The sequence below is a fragment of the Eschrichtius robustus genome, chromosome 2, assembly GCF_028021215.1.
Source record: "Eschrichtius robustus isolate mEscRob2 chromosome 2, mEscRob2.pri, whole genome shotgun sequence".
In the NCBI taxonomy this organism is placed as follows: Eukaryota; Metazoa; Chordata; class Mammalia; order Artiodactyla; family Eschrichtiidae; genus Eschrichtius; species Eschrichtius robustus.
Window position 1 is genome coordinate 160,633,979 of NC_090825.1, and position 19,642 is coordinate 160,653,620.

Here is a 19,642-nt window from a genome sequence, read left to right on the forward strand (position 1 = left end):
AAAATCAGAAGACTTTTCCTCTTCCTTCTCCCTTCTCTTTTAAAAGACATCCACATAACTCCTGCCTTCTAATAATACGGAACATGTGAATGAATAGAATAATTTGTAGTAGTTGTCTGCATGAGGCTACTGGTGTTAGTTTACTTATTCACATAGTTATATATTTTGAGCCTAGAAAGAGCTGGGGTTTTTTAATCAAAACTTAAGAATAATTCCATATACTGAAACAGAAAACAAAGATTCAGGAAGTCAAATCATTTAGTTTACATAAAAAGGGAAATCTGTAAAACTAAACGTAAGCTGTGCTATAGAAAATTAAACTATGTAATTACAGTTTTTCCAGTCTAAAAACATGAGGCTAAAGGAAGTACACATACAAATACAGTTGACCCTGTACAACTCGGGTTTGAACTGCACCGGTCCACTTATTTCAGCAGTAAATACCGCAGTACTACATGATCAGCAATTGGTTGAATGTGCAGAACTGCGGATACGGAGGGCTGACTGCAAAGTTATATGTGGATTATCAACTGCATGGGACATCAGCACCCCTAACCCCACCCCACCCCTAGGTTGTTCAAAGGTCAACTATGCAGATCAGGGGAAAGATTAGCAGGTTACATTATAAAGCATAATCAGCTCTTACTTGCTTTTAAAAATTGTTTTCACCTGCACAGATTTCTTTTGACACTGGAATAGCCGGGAAGAAGCCGAGTCTTTCAAAATTCTCTGTCTTCTTATCTCAGTCCAGGGGCCCTTGGAACCATCTGGGACCTAAGAACGAAGGCTTCCAAAACCACTAATGGTTATTAATAAGGTGGCACTGTTTTCCTCAGGGGAGCCTCAGCTGAAAATAGATTATGCTGGGAAGTTTGCTCCGTATTCTCCCTGTCCCTCAAGCATTGGCTTCTCAAGAGTTTCATTCTGAGTTCTCTTTTTTTCTTCCGGAAATCAGAATCAGTGGGGAGCTTTCAGAAACGCATCCTGAGGGGATCCCCGGGCATGTGTGTTTTTATTAAGTGCCCGGGTGACTCTGATGCTGCAAGGCCATACCATCTGTTGAAGTCTAGAGCTTTGCTTGACCTCAGCCATTTCTGTGGCTGCACCTTCCACCAGAGGAGGGGTCTCAACCTTTGTGTTTGTGGTCTGCTTTCCAGTATTAGAATTTGGCAAACTTAACGGCATCTCTATGCACCTGTAATTAGGGCACTGCTCACTTGGTTGTCTTTTATTCCTAGATCCTTGTCTAGACTATACATTCCCACTGCCCTGACTTCCCCTTTTGCTTTGAAGCAGGTTGTAGCTTTCTCTGTGTTGCACAGCCTGCTCAGCAAAAACATTTCACCTAACTGAAATGGTGACAACAGCATGATTCTCAGGTGTAGTAAAGACTAACTTTGCACATCAAGCAACATTTTGTATGACCCAAGTTGACAACTTTTGACCTAGAGCAGGGTCTCTCCACCTGGGCACTGTGGACATTTGGGACCAGATAATTCTTTGTTGGGCAGGTTGGGGTGCTGCCTGTGCATTGTGGGTTATTTAGCAGTATCTTTGGCTCCACTCACTAGGTGCCAGTAGCACCCCACACACACAGTTGTGACAACCACAGATGTCTCCGGTTGAGAACCACTGACCTAGAGGATGGCTCCACACAAATACTCATCTTTACTCCAAATCTTCTCCAAGCCTCTGTTTTCCAGTGGATTCCTCTCAAGTACCTTTGAATTAACTCTTGCACCGCTACTTGCTTTATTCCCTCTGCCTGAGAAACTCTGCCCTTCCTCTTTTGTCTATAGGTCTTTAAAACTGTGCCGAGGTGTGACTCTGCTATGTCTTCCTTTAGCTCTGGTTGCCAGACAGCTCTGCTACCTCCCTGCCTCCCGTGGGGCTCCAACCAGCCCTCCTCCAGCTGGGCCAGGAGCGCTGCCCGGAGCCTCTCTCTTTCCCTGGTCATTTCTCCCTACTCCTCAAGCAGCACATCCAGGTGTATTCATTCTCCTTAAACACCCTAACTCATCCCTTTATTCCTCACTCTCATCAGGTAACTTCACCATAAACCTCACAGAAAATAATGGCTGTTAGACAGCTGAAATTCTCCCAGCCTGCTGTCCCCAAGCCTTCATGCGTACCTGCCTCCACACCCACCCTTGCAGCCTTCCCTCCCATTAGGATGGAGAGGACAGCCTCCTTGGTTCTAATGTGCTCTTTCAACCTAGGCCTCTGTGTGCCAACACCTTCCCTTCCTTGGGGACCTTGCTGTATTGACTGTCTGCTCCCTCCAGTTTTTGTTCTTTCTGTCTCTACCCACCAGCATTTCATCATGCTCAAGCATTTTCTATCCAGTTTTTATAATTCTCTTTCAAACCCAACTCCAAAGCTGTACCACTCTACAGCTTCTCCCCTTTACAGCCAGACTCTGGAAAGCATCTGCACTCACTGTCCCTTCTACCCCTGAGTAAGGGGAGAAGAAAAGCCCAGATGCCTTTGTCTGTCCTTCCTTTTAACAAGCCTATCCCAAGACTGAACTAAGACTTTCTGTAGATAGCAAACCTCTCATGGATTGCTGGCTTTTTGTTGCATGACCTTTACTTTTTACCTTCTGTCATGTTAATTTACTGTGGACAGATGGCAGTTGGCATTGCTTTGGGACCTCCTACTTGTGGCAGTTGATTACAGTTGATCATCCTTTGGATGTTAGCCAACACATCTTAGAAACTGGAAAACTGGCACTTTATTTAGACCTCTTTTACTTAAAGGTCAGCCACAAAATTTTTAGTGGTTAAAAATACTTTTCAGAAGTAGAGTTCTGCAGCTTGGATGACCGTATGTCTAAGATGCCACTTCGGGAGCTAAGATGGGTCAGTCATCTGGCTGCTGGCAGAGGCATTACCGTGATGCCCCCTCCTCAGAGGGAGGGCCTGTTTCAACAGTGTCTGCTGCCGGTCCCAGTTCAGGAAGAAGAGTTCTTTCCTCTGACCTTTAATAATCCTGAATCCTTTATATCTGCCAGGTTCTTGCACAGCACCAAGAGGCTGCAGAGCTGTGAAAACAACTCACCTTCAACGTAGACTCCTCACCCCACCCCCAGCCGTTGTTCTGATCACTCTAGCTTATGGTGTACGTGGGAAGTAGGAGAGTGGGAAAGCATCGTATTTCAGTATTATTGGTTTGGTTCCTTTTATGTTCTATACGTTTCACATTCTGTATCCCAAAGTATTTCTAATAGGAATAAAGGACTTTTGCTGAAGCTCTGATACGCTTATCCTTTTCACGTTTCACTGTTCCTCAGCACATCACCTGCTTTCCATTCCCGTACACCACTCAGCCCTAAATATGTTGGGCCCTCTTCTGCTTTTATGTGCATTTTTATTATTCAAGTCTTCTATAAAAGTGAGAAGGGAGCTTCTTTTCAAGGTCTGGCTGGCCCCAGGTGCCGCCCTCTGAGGTGTCCGCGCATGCTTGTGGTATGTCTGCAAGCTTGTACGAGGTCACTCTGGTGCTGGGCATGCTGGGACCTGAGGCACACTCAAGTGTTCTGACCACGTATCAGGATATCGTGTGAAATGTTGACGTTACTTTGCCTGAATGTATGTTTAATGACACCTTTCATCTGCATGTCCTTGGTGCCTTTTCTAAGTTTTTCACTTACTGCTCCAAACAGCTTCACAAGGTAGATGGCAGGCAACCTTCCCCACTACGCCCCAACCCCGCAGTGTTCAGATGAGACAGCTGGGAGTCAGAAAGGGCAGTTTGTCAAGGCTCAGAGTGTTGTAGTAGCAGAACTTTACCTAGGAGGAAGGGAAGGCCATGTGGAGTTTGGTAAAACAGTAGACCTGAGGAGATAGAAGCAAGAGGTAAAAACAATGGGTGACGAAGAGAAGAAGCAACAAGTACAGGGCAGCTCTTCACCACAGTTCTGTCAGTGACCTGAGGCACTCTGAAGCAGAGTGATAGGCTTGTGTCAGAAGGGCCAGTAGGTGAAGACAAACGTTGTCGGGTTTTGTTTTCAGAAGAGGGAGATGTGCTGTGGGAATCGGACTGATGGTCTCTGGGCCAGGTGCAGGAGCTGGACTGTAGGGAACCTGGAAAGACAGCACAGATGGAGGAGGGAGTGTGGGAGGGAGGGAGGGACGGATCACTGGCTGGGGTGGGGACTGGGGGTAGGAAAGCCATGGGGTAAACAGATAGTCAAAAGGAAAAGTTATTTTTTTATGAAAGAAAATACTTCTTTGTGATTTTGAGTTAGCTAAGGAGGGGAGGCTTTCTTTCTCAGCTTGTCCCTAGAAAACCAGTTAGTCTTTGTTTTCCTTCATTACAGTGCCCCACAGCAAGGGACCAGATACTTTCTTTTAGATCAGCAAACCTCCAAGGAAACAATTAAGAACCCCAACATAAGAGAAATCCATTTATAACTAAGGTTAAAGAACAGATAAATAGAGAACACTCAACTTACGCAGCTTTAAAAATTAAATATAGGATTGTACCATTTTGTTCCTTTCTGAATAACCAGTAATAGAAAAGACCAGACAATAAGAAAAGGGGAAAGCAAAAACGCTGGTAAGAGTGGGAAGGTGAAAGCCAGGCCACCGCTGCTGGCTTAAACCAAGGTCTCCACAAACAGCCGGCTCAAGTCAGCTGCCCCACACCAAAGCAGCTGCATCAGAGATCACAAAACCTTATCTCTTCTGTCACCTGCCAACTGGCCAAAGTCCATGGTCCACACTACATAGAACTGGCTTAGAGCACCTTCCCAGCCACCCAACACTGACCAAACCCTCAGTGGTCCATAGGCCTTCCAAAAAGTACGCCAGATATTAGGCAGATGCACCCTTGCAAGGGGGAGGATCTGTCATTTATGTCAGACCTAAAGGGTATATGTCTTCAAAAAGGACTAGAGGCCTTGTTCTAGTCTTTGTTAGGCCACAGCCAGCACTGGCACAGTTCACAGCTGCTGGGGACTAAACCCCATCTCTGAGAACACGCCCTTGGTGCAGCCCTGTGGTAAGGAGCCTTCATCTCCCTTTTGGAGTACACTCTCATACTTGGATGCAAGGAACAGGAAACAGACGTGACAGTGCATTGTGTATACTGAATGAATTTAGGTCTTGCCTATGGTTTGATGACTTTCACCTCTTAAGTAAAAACCTTCAGTTTTAAATAAAAGCTTTCAAGGATGATGAGGTTCTGGTTCATTGCATTATCTGTAAGTTTCAGACTAGATTAATATATTTAGTTGTCAAGATTTTTATTCTTACCCCAAAGAAATGGGTACAAGGCTACCAAGTGATGTTAGGTTGTTTGGGTTGAAGCTGTAAGCATGAATGTTTCTTCCAAATCCCAATTAAAAGAGTGAGTTTTCTAGATCTCCTACTTTTTAAAATCAAAACTGCATTTTAAAACAGGTGTATATAACTGCTTATAAGCTATATATAAATTATAAATTAACAAGGTTTAAAAGGCATACCATGGTTCAATTTGATATCTTTCTCAAAATTTATTCTATCTTATCCAGAGACTCTGATTATAGTGCTTCCAAAGGTGCCTGGAACATCTGTCTTGGCACCTGCCCCTGCCCCTGCTTGGCCAGGACTCTGGGGCTTCCGTGTGGCCTCATTTCAGGTTCTCAGAGCTACCACGGAGAGGTACTTGAGCTTGAGAAATGATGTCAACAGCTCCCTCACAATCTTTTCTCCTTTCCAAAGGACACAGGCATCTTTTTCAAGAATGCAAAACCGTCCATGATTTATTTCCAGTCACAAGGATGTGACTTTCTACTCTCTGGAATAAGAGAGAAAATCGCCCATCCTCTCTCTCCCTTCAACATTTCAGCTGGAAACTGCTACTAAATGTTATCTGGTCCTCAAGCACAGTGCACCCCTAAACATAGTTCGAACCACCCAATGTTTGTAACTTTACAGACATTTAACCTGGGTTGCTTAGAAGTCTTTTTAAATAATATTTTAAATGATATTTAAACAGAGGTCCATGAAACTAATTATATAGAGAACTCTTCATTTAACTTCTGGTTAATATTTTCTTGAAATTCTATTTCTACTTTAGATACTATTGAAAACAACTGATTTATAACGTATAATTCATTATCTTCATTGTTAATAAATTTCCTACTTTTCCTCAAATCTTTTTTGGAATTTGGTGGAGTAAAAACACCAAACAGCCAAATACTACGTATCAGTTCTCATTATACGGTGCTATCAACATACAAGATTGGATTCAGGATATTTTCTGCCAGCTCAATTTTAATACATCCCCAATATTTGTCTCTTGGTACCAAACAGACTAACTAAAACTTCCATTTCTTTACATTTTGGCCTAGGAGTTTTTCAGTATATAATTTGTGATATAATTCTCCATTTTTTTATAGGCATGTTTTCCACAAATCCTGCGTGGATCCCTGGCTTAGTGAACATTGTACCTGTCCTATGTGCAAACTTAATATTTTGAAGGCCCTGGGAATTGTGGTATGTTTCCTATTTTGTTAATACTTTTGTGTAGTATTATCTCTAAGCATAACATAACATAGCACAAGCGGATGGTTAAAAGTCTCACAAGAAAACACTGGCTTTCTCTGCCAGATAACCCTGTTAGTCCAACACTGCCTTTTTTCCTACGTTACTTAAAGTTCAGCCCACCTCAGGAAACTTCTGGAAGAGCAGATGAAGAACTGTGCTAGTCCACTTTACAGCCTGCTTCTTCTGTTGGGTGGTGGGTGTGTGATGAAGAACTGAGGAAGAGAGAAGAACATGATTTTCCTCTATTCCAATATTTTTTTTTTTTTAAGGAATAGAATGTAGACTTTTAACTCTGGTCCAATAGTAATTTTTTCTGCATTCAGCATGATATAAAACTATGTCATCACTTATGTTCCTTCCTCTTGAATTTGGCTTTGCTCTCCTGGGCGTTGGTAATTGCAGTCAGTGAAGGTGGGCAGTGCCAGCCCTGGGCAGACCTTTGACAGCTGGGCAGGGGTTTTGGTTGGGTGCCGGCCACATAGGGCACTTCAGCCCTGGCCAGGAGAGTCAGGACTGACTGACTGAGGACCTTGGAGACTTCCTGCAGTTCCTTCCTTAAGAGAAGTATATGTCCAGGATTATTGCTTTTTAGAGGAAAGTGAAATACTTTCTGGTCTCAAAAAAGAGTGAATGAATAATCTCCGTATAGAGAAGAAAGTTTATTTTGACCCAACAGATGAATTCCTTGTTTTAGCTTTACAGATCTAAGTAGTCCTGTTTGAAATATGTTATCTAGTTAGGTAGTGATGCCCCATTTATCCTCCATCTCCAGAGATCACATCAGTGATGTTGTAGTTTCTTCACCACTGACACTGGCCTAGGTAATTCCTTCTGGTGAGGGCCGTCCTTGAGACTGTCTAGCAGCATGCCTGGCCTTTCATACCCACTTTTTAGTTGGTAGGCTTTGACCCCACAGCAGCTCTGTACCTCTCCTTCAGCATTAGATGCTTAGGTTTTTTTTGTTTTTGTTTTTGTTTTTCGGTGGCACTGGGTCTTAGTTGTGGCAGGCGGGCTCCTTAGTTGTGGCATGCGAACTCTTAGTTGCGACACGCATGTGGGATCTAGTTCCCTGACCAGGGATCGAACCCAGGCCCCCTGCATGGGGAGCGCAGAGTCTTAACCACGGCGCCCCCAGGGAAGTCCCAATGCTTAGGTTTTGAAACATAGTTTTCTTAGAGTTCAAAAGTCTTTTCAATGTTGATCTGCTCTTGGTTGTGTGCTTTACTTATGTTTAAAGATAGAAGATATTTAAAAACTGACTAGCAGATAGGTGGGGGTATTACAGAGAAGTTAATAGGGTGAAAGGATATTTTATGTTACCTGTATTAACATACGAGCCAAAGTGATAACTGCGCTGTCAGCTTTATAGTAATGAATCCCTCTGCCTGTGAGCCATGTCCACAAAAGGTTGTCACTTTGTAAAGATGAAGTATTCAATTTTCTCGGTTCTGCAATGGATTTTGGCTTTCCTTAGTACCATTTTGGGGAAGAAATCGTCTGTTCCTTTTAAATAAAAATTCTTGGATGAGAGTGGAAGGTGTAGATGGGGAGAGAAATGAGAGGAAATCACCTGGAAAAAACTTGGTAAAGTCTTTGCAACAGGATGTCAAACATTTAGAATTGTATAAAAGGATTTGTTAATCTTACAAGTACTTTTAATCTGGAAATATTTTGCAGCCAAATTTGCCATGTACTGATAACGTAGCATTTGATATGGAAAGGCTCACCAGAACCCAAGCAGTTAACCGAAGATCAGCCCTAGGTGACCTCGCCAGTGACAACTCCCTTGGCCTCGAGCCACTTCGAACTTCGGGGATCTCGCCTCTTCCTCAGGATGGGGATCTCACTCCTAGAACAGGAGAGATCAACATCGCAGTAACAAGTAAGTGGGCCCTGTGCCCAGGGCACAGGACAGATTTGCTGCTGGTATTTGACGTGTGGTGGAGAGTTGAGGCAATCACCAGGGCCAGTGACTTAGTCTGTAACTGAGAAAGTAATGGTTACTTTTGTTAAAACAGATATTTGGAATAACGAAACTTCCTTTATAATAAGAAGCTTGTGTACTTGTGTGTAGTTAATAGGAATAGTTGCCATTTGATGAGTAGTTGATCAGAGGTTTGTCTTAATAGCTGTTTGTTTATAAGCCTGTTTTGAAACGATTGCATTGCAGGCAGGGATGTGAGGTAGGACGTCAGCAGCATCTCAGGTGTGTCGTGTAACTGTGAGCACCAGTGGTCTCTAGTACCTAGGCTGCAGGCAACCTAGTAAAAAACTAATCCAGAATTTGAACCTAAAAATTCACAACTTTAGGAACAGTTGAGATGGCCAGCTGCTGCTCACTTTATTTTATACTTTTATGAAATTTGGTGTCTTAGCACTTAACCTCTTTGGTATAATTGTACAAGAAGTGTGAGAAAAGCCAAAAGGTAATCTACTTTTAAAAAATGCTCTGGGCTAATTATGAACGTCATGATTGTTGAACTGTTGACGAGAAGAAAAAAAAAAATGCTCTGAGTGTTTTGATGGCCTTGCCAAAGTATGAGTGGGCTGGCAGGCGTGCGAGTGGGCCTTGTGGACGTTCACCCCGTAACAAGCCAGCTGTTTTCAATCCATTCTTTATGTGTTATTTTCATCTAACAACATTTCACCTCATCTTCCTCGTCACCACTCTGGTGCTGCCTTTTTCAGTATATGCTGTTGCTTACCTATAGCTTCGAGCCCTAACCCTAATGGGACTCCTCTCAACTCTGGGAGTCAGTAAAATGGATAGAGCTGTTAAAAAGAGTTTTCCCTTAAATAGTAAGACTTGTGTGGTCTATTCAATTGAAGTATATGTGATCTTAACTAACCAAAAATTATTGTTAGAAAATGATTTCCCAAGTTTTATTTTCTCATCTGTCTAAACTCAAGGAGACTTCACTCAGTTATAAAATAAGTAAAACTATTCTTTGATACAATTTGACTGATTTCTTACCATTTACCAATGGTTTGTTTTAACAGCATTTCATGTTGTCCTGCTTTGACATTTAGGTTTTATGGGCTAGATTTTTAAAAATTGATCTAGTAATAATAAAGGAGACAAAAGTTGTCTGTTTACTAATGAGTTTTTGGTTGGTCCTTCATTGATCGACATTTATTGAGCACCTACTACTACATTAAGTACTGATCCCATTATATTTTATATAGAAATATCCTTTCAAAATCTTATGTTTTGATGATAAAAATATTACTTCATGTATCAAATTAATCATCTTTAGCAGAATTTGTACATGTTAATAAATGAAACTCATGTGGTTAAATTAGACCAAAGCTACCTCTGCTTTAACCTCAAAGCTCTGTAGTGCCATAGTAACTACAGTGCATTCAACCAGCATCCACTGTTTGCAAGGCACTGTGCTAACTACACACTGGGGAGAACAGAGGTGACCGAGACCCCAGCTGCAGTAGGTCGGTGGTAAAATACCTCTGGGCCCATCGGGTATTATTACAACGGTGTTTACTTCTTTTTGGTTACTAATTTTTGTAACTGAAATGCCATGCGTGTATGGATGCTATATTCAAAATTGGAAACATAGACGTAATTGAAGTTCTAAAAGTTAGTCTGCTTATCATGTATAAAAGTCTAAGAAGAAAAAAATAAAGAATGCTATGTTAAGCTTCTTGAAATTGATTATCAGCCATCTCTTAATTTTTTTTAAATGCCAGTATATATTTTTTCTAACTTAAAATATATGTGGGTAAAAATGGTGGATTTTGCATGGGTTCTTAAATGTTTATTTTGACTTAAATAAAAACCTTATAAATTCACTCTATTGATGAGGAATTTGTATTCCAAGAAGCAGTGGCTGCACTGTTATCTAAAATGAAAAAGTTTGCTGTGCATTTTAATAATGTAAAACCAAGGTGGGCAGAGAAATGCTCATAGAACAACTCAGCATCCTGGAATCCTGAAGAACAGTTCTTCTTAACCTTTTGAAGATCACAACCTTTAAAATTCAGTGAAAGTATAATAACGTTTTTCTAGAAAAATTCCTAGGCACACACAGTTTTGCATAGATGTAGGATTCATGGAAACCAGATTAAGAAACTCCCATGTTATACACAGCTTTCGCATATAAACATTTGGCATTCCAAGTATAAATTTCTTCTCTGCATTATTGCAGATGTATAGGGAACTTTACTGTGTAACACGTTGTTAAACCAGCCCTAGTTTGTGTATATTTTAGGAAACATTTTATAGTTAAGACTTTTTAGGAAGTCAGATTGGTTCTCAGGTTATTTTTGTGGTTCTCAGTAAGTACTGTTTTTGGAATGTTACCTTGATGATACAGAGTTTGAAAAGTTAAGGGAAAATATTAACCTATTTCCTGGATCTAGAGAGAAACTAGATAAAAACCTTTAGGGTTCTGTGTACCAGAGGTTTTCAACTCTTTGATGAGCCAAGAGTTGAAATAACCTACCTTGTGAATAACCTACCCTTTTTACTTCTGTTTAATAAAGCCAGAACAGCCAGTGCCGCTTCCCAGCGGTGGGGTTGTGAGGGGTAGTTCTCTTCTTTGCAGGAGACACCAATAAGATGTCCTTTTTAAATAAAGACTGTAAGTAAACCCACTCATAAGCAAAAAGAATATAGATGTGAATGCCATGGAAGGCCAGCCTGCAGACTGCTTGGAGTACCCACGAGATCTTTGGGAACCACTGCTCCGTATTTCTAAGCCTTTCTTTAAGAATGAGGGAAAAAAAAAAAAAAAAAAAAAAGAATGAGGGACACAGCCATGCAGAAGTGACATACTTTTTGGTGGCCACACTTCTCACAAACCTCAGGACTTTAACTGGAAGAAACGTTTGGGCCATGCTTTCCTTTCTCCCTTGCAGCTTTCACCACTACTTCCACTAACCTTCTCCACTTAGTAGCTCTCTGGCAAACCTCCTCCTGCTTCACTTCCTTGGGCCAGTCTTGGCTTACACCTCCGTTGACGTCTGCTTCGTTGCATTTGAGGGAAATGTTGACATCGATTTGACATAAGCCTTCTCCCCAGAGTGATTTCCTCCCTTTCCTTTGTCAACAGAAGAATGGTTTATTATTGCCAGTTTTGGCCTCCTCAGTGCTCTCACACTCTGCTACATGATCATCAGAGCCACAGCTAGCTTGAATGCTAATGAGTAAGTAACCAATTGTTTCTTGGATTGCATGTGCCAGATGATCCCAAGAAAATATGTAATTTTCATAAAGATCATGAGAATTGCCTTCTACCATACTGATCCTGATGGGATCATACCTAGCAAAGTAGTTTATTTCATGAACAGTAACACTGATTGGGAGTTCACCGTGCTCAGCAACAACTGCTCACTTTAGAAAAGATCTCAGGGCTTTCATTAGCCACAAGCTTAGAATAAATCAACAATGGAACAAATACCAAGGGAACCAATACAGTCGTAGTATGTGGAGAATGCCCATGTCCTAATCATAGACAGGATTAGCCCCACTTTGCTGTGTGCTCATCAGACTTTACCTGGAGTCTTATCTCCTTAGCTTTTGGTGGAGTACTGGCACCCTGGCCTATGGTCAAAGGAACATGGATGTTTAACCTGCAAGAAAGAAGCAGTCAGAAAGACCTGTGACTTCCAAATATTAGAAAGACTGTCAGGAGAAAAAGAAAATAAACATAAACTATATTTCCATAGGACAAAATAAGGACCAAAGGGTAGGTTACAGGAAGGCAAAATTTCACCTTGGTAAAAAGAAGAACATCTGTCAGCAAGGCTACTTACCAGTGAGATGGTTTGCCATGGGGGTAGGGAGTGCGCAGGACTAGGAATGCAGGCGGAAGGAAGCTGGGTGTTACTTGTCAGGGCTGTTGTCGGTAAAAGGTTTTTCAGAGGATGGAAAATTGGGCTGGGTAACAGTTGAGGTCCATTTTGATCCAATGGTTTTCCAAGAGGAGCTTTCCATGGGGGTAAGATAGAGAAAAGGTTTTATTGGCTTTATTTGTTTTGCTTTAAATTTTTGGCATTTACTGTAGGATATTATTCAGTCCTTTCTTTTAAGAAGTATTTATGAAAACTAATTCAAGATGAAAGCATCCCTGGGACACTGCCCAAATTTGAACCTGAATTGGTAGAATTCCTGTGCTCTCTATATTCAGTTATGTCCTGGCATTTTAATGGATTAATAACAACCAACCAAGCTCATTTAATTGATTTAATTAAATACTCGTAGTCCAACTGTGGAAACAATGGGCAAGTAACCTCCACTTCCAATGACATGATTTTATTACCTCTAACCTGATCTTTTGGCTAGATACTTATAAGAAGTACCCTTTGGCATCCTTGACATATTATATATTGGGAGGATGTCATGTCAGTTGGCATCCTTCAACCTTCAGATAAGTAGTCTCGGCCTCATCCAACAGGTCAACAGCTAGCTGCTTCTGTTGGGCCCACCTGATGCAGTTTTACTTCAACATAGCACAGTGTTAATTGCCCAGATTCTGGAGTCAGGCATACCTGGACTTGACTCCCTGCTCCTCCATATTTTTCTTGTGAGACCTAGGCAGTTATATTTATCTGAAGCTCATTTTGGTCATCCATAAAACAAGAATAATGGTAGGAGTACATCATAGGGTTGTTGTGAGAACTAGCATATAAAGTGCTTAGCACAGTGCCTCGCACATAATAAGTGCTCAATAAATGTTAGCCAAAACAATTCCTCTGCAATTCTTTCAAAGTTCTGTGAATAAGATGGCCATCTGCCTTTATCCTTTGGCAAATTAATTTAACTTTCTTCCATGAAGTAGAATACCGAATCATAAGAGCTCGTGAGTACCTGTGATACAAACCTCAATTTGGAGGGACATATTTATTTCACCTGCAGTCACCTCTTGCTTACTCCCATACCAACCCATCAAACTAGATGATAATGTAAGCCCACTTCTTTAAAATTTCACAAAAGAGTAGAAACCAATCACAGCAAGTAGTTGCACACTGGGCACTTTTAGAGAATTATTAAGTAATTTAGTAGTCACCTTACTGCCACTCAGAATCAGCCAGGTGCTCAGTTCATGTATCAGATATTTTAGAGAATGCTCAATAGACATGTTACCTATTGTAAGTTAGAGTTCTGCTCATAAATGCCTTCATGACTCAGAATCTAAGTCATAGATCTTAGATCCATGTCTTAGTCCATCCCTTCTCCCATTAGCCTTTGTAGAGGGTTGATGCTGCAATTGTTCATTTGACTATTATTTCTGTGCCTTCAGTCAAAACCACTCTGAAGGACAATTTCCATGATTCCATTTAGAGAGAGAAATTGGGAGAGAGAGAGAGAGAGAGAGAGAGTGTGTGTGTGTGTGTGTGTATACACACATACGGATGCAAGAAAGGATGGTCACCAAAATATTAATGGTGATTATCTTAATTTAGTACAATTTTGGGTGATGTTTTGCTCTCCTGTTGTGCTTTTATGTGTTGATTTTTTTTGTAACTGTAATTACTTAATCTTTTTAAAGACCCTTTTAATTATAGGGGATAAAAAAAGATAATAGCCAGGAATTCCCTGGTGGTCCAATGGTTAGCACTCTGCACTTCCACTGCCAGGGTCTTGGGTTCGATCCTTGGTCTGGGAACTAAGATCCCACAAGCCGTGCAGTGCAGCCAAAAAAAAAAAAAGATAGCCACTCTTACTCAATGTCTCTTTCCCAGAAATGTTGATGAAAAATTCCTGTGTGATTTTAATTCCGGAGAAAAGTTTATTTTAGCAAATAAATTTATAATTATTCTTCATTAATGAAGTCTTTGAAATCTATCTTACCTTTTCACTTTTACTAAAAAATTACAATCAAAGTGAGATTGCCTTTTCAATTTAATTGCTCTGTTTCAATTTTCTGGGTAACCTCATCCATTTGTAAGATAGTCTTCTGTATAAATAGATTCTGTCTTTTCACATTTTAATGATTTGTCTGGAAATTAGTAGGAAATTCCACCTTATGCTTTCTACCTACTGTTATAGTTTACTTTTCTGACAGTGTTACACTGATTGTACTGTGATGTCAATAAGACCTTGACCCAGTCTAGTCATTGGTGAAACCCTGTGGGCAAGATGAAGCAGTACTGGCCATATATAAAGGCAGGGCTGCGGAACCCAGGCAGGTCCAGGCCTCCATGGGTTGCTGTTCCACTAGGGGTGAAAGCACTCCACCTCCCTCACTACGCTCTGTGTGTTCACTCAGGGCCTAACTCAGAGATCAATGAAAAGTCCAAGTATCTGGGGTCACCCCCTTCTATCGTGATGAAATACCATTTATGTAAGTACTCAACCATGACTACAAACAAATCTAGTGAATTTTGAGACTTTGCAAATTTAAACAGGATAGTAGTCAAAGAGACAAATAAATGTAAGTTAAATATATTTTTACATATTAGCTTCCCTAACATTTGTTGTACTTAAGTAAGCAACATTATTGAACTTCTGGCCCAAAGGAGGTTTTCTGCTCTACTTCATTATTCAAGTAAACCTTGTTAAATCCCAACATTTACCAGCTTACATTTATATAAATCCATTTTTCCCTCAATATAAAAAAAGTAAATATTTATTTGAAAAATAATATTTGTTTTTATTGGAGGAACAAGTTATAAGATATGTGGATGATATAGGAGAGATTTTGAGTCAAATGGGAGGTTCAGCTAGGTATTCTCTACAGCCCTTTCTTAAGTTCCTGGATTCTGTTGCATAGAAATCATGTTCTGAGATTTGCAGAGGATTGTAGCCCAGGCATTCAAGATTCAAAACAGTCTCAGGAGGAGGAAATGAATCTGATGTAGTTAACTTGATGAAATAACTGGAACAAATATGAAATCCTGTAGCATAACTGAAGACCAAGAAGCCCTAGCTCTGCGGCAGGTCGTTGGGCTTCAGTTGTCCACACCAGTGTTCCTCTTGAGCTGTCCTCCTCTGAGGTGTAGTGGTAGAAATTTATAAGCCAGGTCAAAGGAATTGATGTTTCTATTTTACTCTCTACTCAATATTTCTGAATTGTTTTGCTTGGACTCTTTAAGAGGAACGTTGACATATTTCAGTATGAAAGAGTCTGAAAACTTAATCATTTCTATCTTAGGGATGCTTACCTTAGAGGAGACTGGGGTGATGTAAGAGGTGTCCCCAGGTATTTGGAGGACTGCCAAAGATGAGAACAGCTACTGTTTATTGCATGCCTACCAAGAACTTACTCCTGTTTTGGGCTCTGTTACTACCCACAATTGCCCCATTTAATACTCATAATGGTCCCGTGGTGACTAACCAGTGCATACAGAGGGTGATACTTACTGTGTAACTCTGGAGATATCTACAGGGAGGTAGATTTCCATTTCATGTAAGAAAGAACTTCCTGCCAGTCAGAATTGTCCATCCATGCCATGGGCTGTGTTGAAAGCTAATGAGCTTGCTGGGACCTGCTTATTCAGACAGAAGTTACAAGGCTGAAGCTGTTTGGAGGCAGATCCTGAGTCAGGTAGAAGAAGTTCTAAGACTCCTTCTAGTTCTCAGAGTTCCTCTTGAATTGTCTGTCCTAAATGGTCCCTTCCTAGGAGAGATCAGAGCCCAAGGAGAGGGGTTGGGGTCTCTGCTGGCTGCCTCTTTTAGAACCTTCAGGGTCAAAAGCAATGTTTTTTTTTTGTTTGTTTGTTTTTAACTTATTTATTTATTTTTGGCTAAGTTGGGTCTTTGTTGCTGCACGCCAGCTTTCTCTAGTTGTGGTGAGTGGGGGCTACTCTTCGTTGCGGTGTGCGGGCTTCTCACTGCGGTGGCTTCTCTTGTTGAGGAGCACGGGCTCTAGGCTTGCGGGCTTCAGTAGTTGTGGCTCGCGGGCTCTAGAGCGCATGCTCAGCAGTTGTAGCGCTCGGGCGTAGTTGCTCCGCTGCATGTGGGATCTTCCCGGACCAGGGCTTGAACCCATGTCCCCTGCATTGGCAGGTGGATTCTTAACCACTGCGCCACCAGGGAAGCCCAAAAGCAATGTTTTTAAAACACTTTTTTTAACCATCTCCTACTGTAAGAAATACATTTTATATTTTGACCCAGTGCTCCCACATGTATTACTGAAACAGAAGTTCCACATTTTCCTTACTACATACAGTATTCTCTGATCTGTTCTTCTCTGTGCTTTTTTGTTGTGTTGTTGTTAATGTTGGTCATGAACTCCTGCATTGATTTTATGATCCATTAGTAGGTTACAGCCTCCAGTTTGAGAAACACTGATCTGAAGAATTTTGAATTTTTAGTTTTCAACCTAAAAACTTTTGCTCACGCTAGCACACATCTCTGATTGTTTATTTTCCTGAGACAGCCTTTTTTGTAGCAATACCAGCAAAGATTTGCCCCCAGTTTGATCATGAATACTCTTCTTTGTCTTAGTATTTAGTTCTCCTTTAGCCACTCTGAGCCTGAGATATATACACACAGGAGTAACCTGAGGCCCAGAGGGGCTGAGTGACCCCCAAGAAATGCCATAGGAAGAAGGGCATGGGATTCAAGCCCAGTATTTCTGGTTCCAACTCTTTCCTTTACACTGCTTGTCTTTGACTACTCTGGAGAGCCATTTAAGGGCTCCAAATAATGCGGTTGAAAAAGATAAATTTGGTTTTCTAAAAACATGGTGACAAAAAGAAGATTACAGCAGCAGAAGCTTTGACTGGACTTCTGTCCTGTCTTTGACAGTGGTCAGTCTTTCATTTTTCAGAAGCGCCTTTAATGTTTGGCTGCATAGTTGTTTATAATTTCTTAGGCAGCAAAAAAAAGTAAGCTTAAAAATCTTTATTTGCCCATTAAAAGTCCTATATCCAGTTTTTCAGAGGAAATGTTATAAAAACAATGTGTTGTCTTAAATATGAACTACAATAAACAAGTGTAGAGCCCTGTTTGCAGTTTCTGTGAATGGCCTTCATACCCAGCCTTTCATTCATTAGGCACCATCTCCCCAGTGTTTGAGGCACCAGGCCTTACCCTGCAGGAACCCTGGGGAAAGGGAAGGGGGCTGCACTGCTCAGTGCTCTGCACTGCGGTGCTGGTTGAAGTGACGGAGGAGCCAGGGAGTGCCTGCGGACCCAGCACAAGATGACAGGAGTATCACACAGACACAGGGGAACTGCCGCTTTTGCCCTGAGGGGGTTGAAAAAGGCTTCCTGGAGGGGGTGACTTAGAAACCAAGCCAGGCATAATTAAAGCACAAGGTGAGAAAAAGCAGAGCAGGTTCAGCGAGTTGTGTGGTTTGACGTGTCTGCTGTAGGTGGTGGCGACAGTAGGCAGACTACAGAATTTGGACTGGTTTTTTGTAACCAGCAGGTGATATCTAAGGCTTTTCAGCAAAAAGAAAATTGCTGATGGCTGAGAAGTTGCTTTCATGGTAGAGACTGGAAGCAAGAAGGTAGGTTAGGTGAAAATACAGAGCTGAAGGAGAAAGTCAGGATGATGGGGAGGAGATAAAACAGGAGATGCTGGAGAGTTGTATGTTGACCAAAGATTAAGAGGTTTGAAGTATGGGTCTGGGATTCTGCCGGGAAAAAAGAGAGCAGAATTGAAGATATGATGTGGGAACCTTAGAAATGAACCAGACTCTATAAGGGTTCAGGAACTAGGGCAGTCCCACAGTGCCAGGCTGCAGAGGGGGCAGCATTAGCCTGAGGGTAATGCAGGAAACTTCCAAAGATGCCAGGTACCTTCAGGCACCTGATTTAGGGACACACACACACACACACACATACACACATGCACGCACGTAAAATCTGGGGAATTCCTGTAAGAAAGCCTTACATCTCTGGGAGTCTGTACTCCTCAAATCTTACTTCAAAATAAATAATGACATGTTTGTTTGAGGTATAAAGCAGGAGCATATTGTAAAGACAGCAGCTACAGATTTCAGGGCACTCAGCATTTAGAACATGTGTTCAAACCAGGAAAAGTTGTAAATTGTACGACAGTTGTCCCTGCATTTTTAAACAAAATGCTGTTAGCCTGTACTTTTCCCTGCCTTCCTTTTGGAAGTACTAACACACTTTTAAGTGACTGAGCCACTTGACCTCAGATCTACAGCTGCTGAGTTTACGAAAATGCTAGTGACTTACTGGCTTTACCAAATTGGTCTGGGAAATACTTGGGGACAACCCCAGGCCACCATTCAGTTAGGATTACTTTCTCTGTTATTTTAAAACATTGACAACTACCCGTTAACTAATTCTTGACCTCTCTTTTTTCCTTTTATTCCATAGGGTAGAATGGTTTTGAAGAAGGAAAAGAATGCTTTCTGACTGATTGCCTTGAAGGAAAAAAGAACCTATTTTTGTGCATCATTTACCAATCATGCCACACAAGCATTTATTTTTAGTACATTTTATTTTTTCATAAAATTGCTAATGCCAAAGCTTTGTATTAAAATAAATAAATAATAAAATTAAAAGACTGTGTTGTTGAGTGTTATTCACCCACTTGTGTTTGGAAGGCTGATTTGGAGATCACATGCCCAAATTTCATTTGTGTGTGTTTCAGATACAGAACGTGCTCATACTCTCCAGGGGAGGAACAGTGATGCTGTTTCTTTTGGTCTTTTCACATTGGCTCCTGTTGCGCCCAGATAGGACCCAAGTGTGGGGACATCCTGTGTGGTGATGCCCCCTCGGGCCCTGAACTGAGTTGCTCCATTTTATTTTCTTCAAGGTCGCCATTCACTCTCTGATAATTTCTTGTTCCTTTGTTGGTGGTTGATCTGACTCCTCTAGAACGTCAGCTCCACAGCCACAGGGACATTTAACTGTGTCACTTGCCACTGTATCTCTGGTACCTAGTAGAGTGCTTTGCACATAGTAAGTGCTCAATAAATATTTGGTGGGATGAAAGCGTGAGTGTATGAAAAATTTTCCAAAATACATAACTGATTAGTAATAAATTATATCTGTCCGAGATTTGTTTTTACGTAGTTTGTACTGTATTCTTTTAAAAACAGTGAATTCTGAAGTTGGATGAGAGCAATTTTACATGTAGAAATGAAATTTTTTTGCATTACTTGTGAGGAAGATGTTGAAATATTTTATGTTATATGAATCTTATGCTTGAAGGGATTATC

At 41.2% G+C, this 19,642-nt stretch overlaps 1 protein-coding gene across 2 annotated transcripts in view; it reads left to right on the forward strand.

Annotated features, from left to right (window-relative positions):
• Positions 1-18,979, forward strand: part of RNF130 (ring finger protein 130) — a 100,039-nt gene extending 81,060 nt beyond the window's left edge. The window contains exons 6-9 of one of the 2 annotated variants that reach the window (XM_068536518.1): positions 6,386-6,482; positions 8,211-8,415; positions 11,603-11,696; positions 18,792-18,979. In XM_068536518.1, the coding sequence (XP_068392619.1) occupies positions 6,386-6,482; positions 8,211-8,415; positions 11,603-11,696; positions 18,792-18,807 (412 nt within the window). In that variant the 3' untranslated portion in view covers positions 18,808-18,979. The remainder of the gene's footprint in view (positions 1-6,385; positions 6,483-8,210; positions 8,416-11,602; positions 11,697-18,791) is intronic. The other variant, XM_068536519.1, reaches the window with a different exon arrangement.
• Positions 18,980-19,642: the final 663 nt, after the last annotated feature.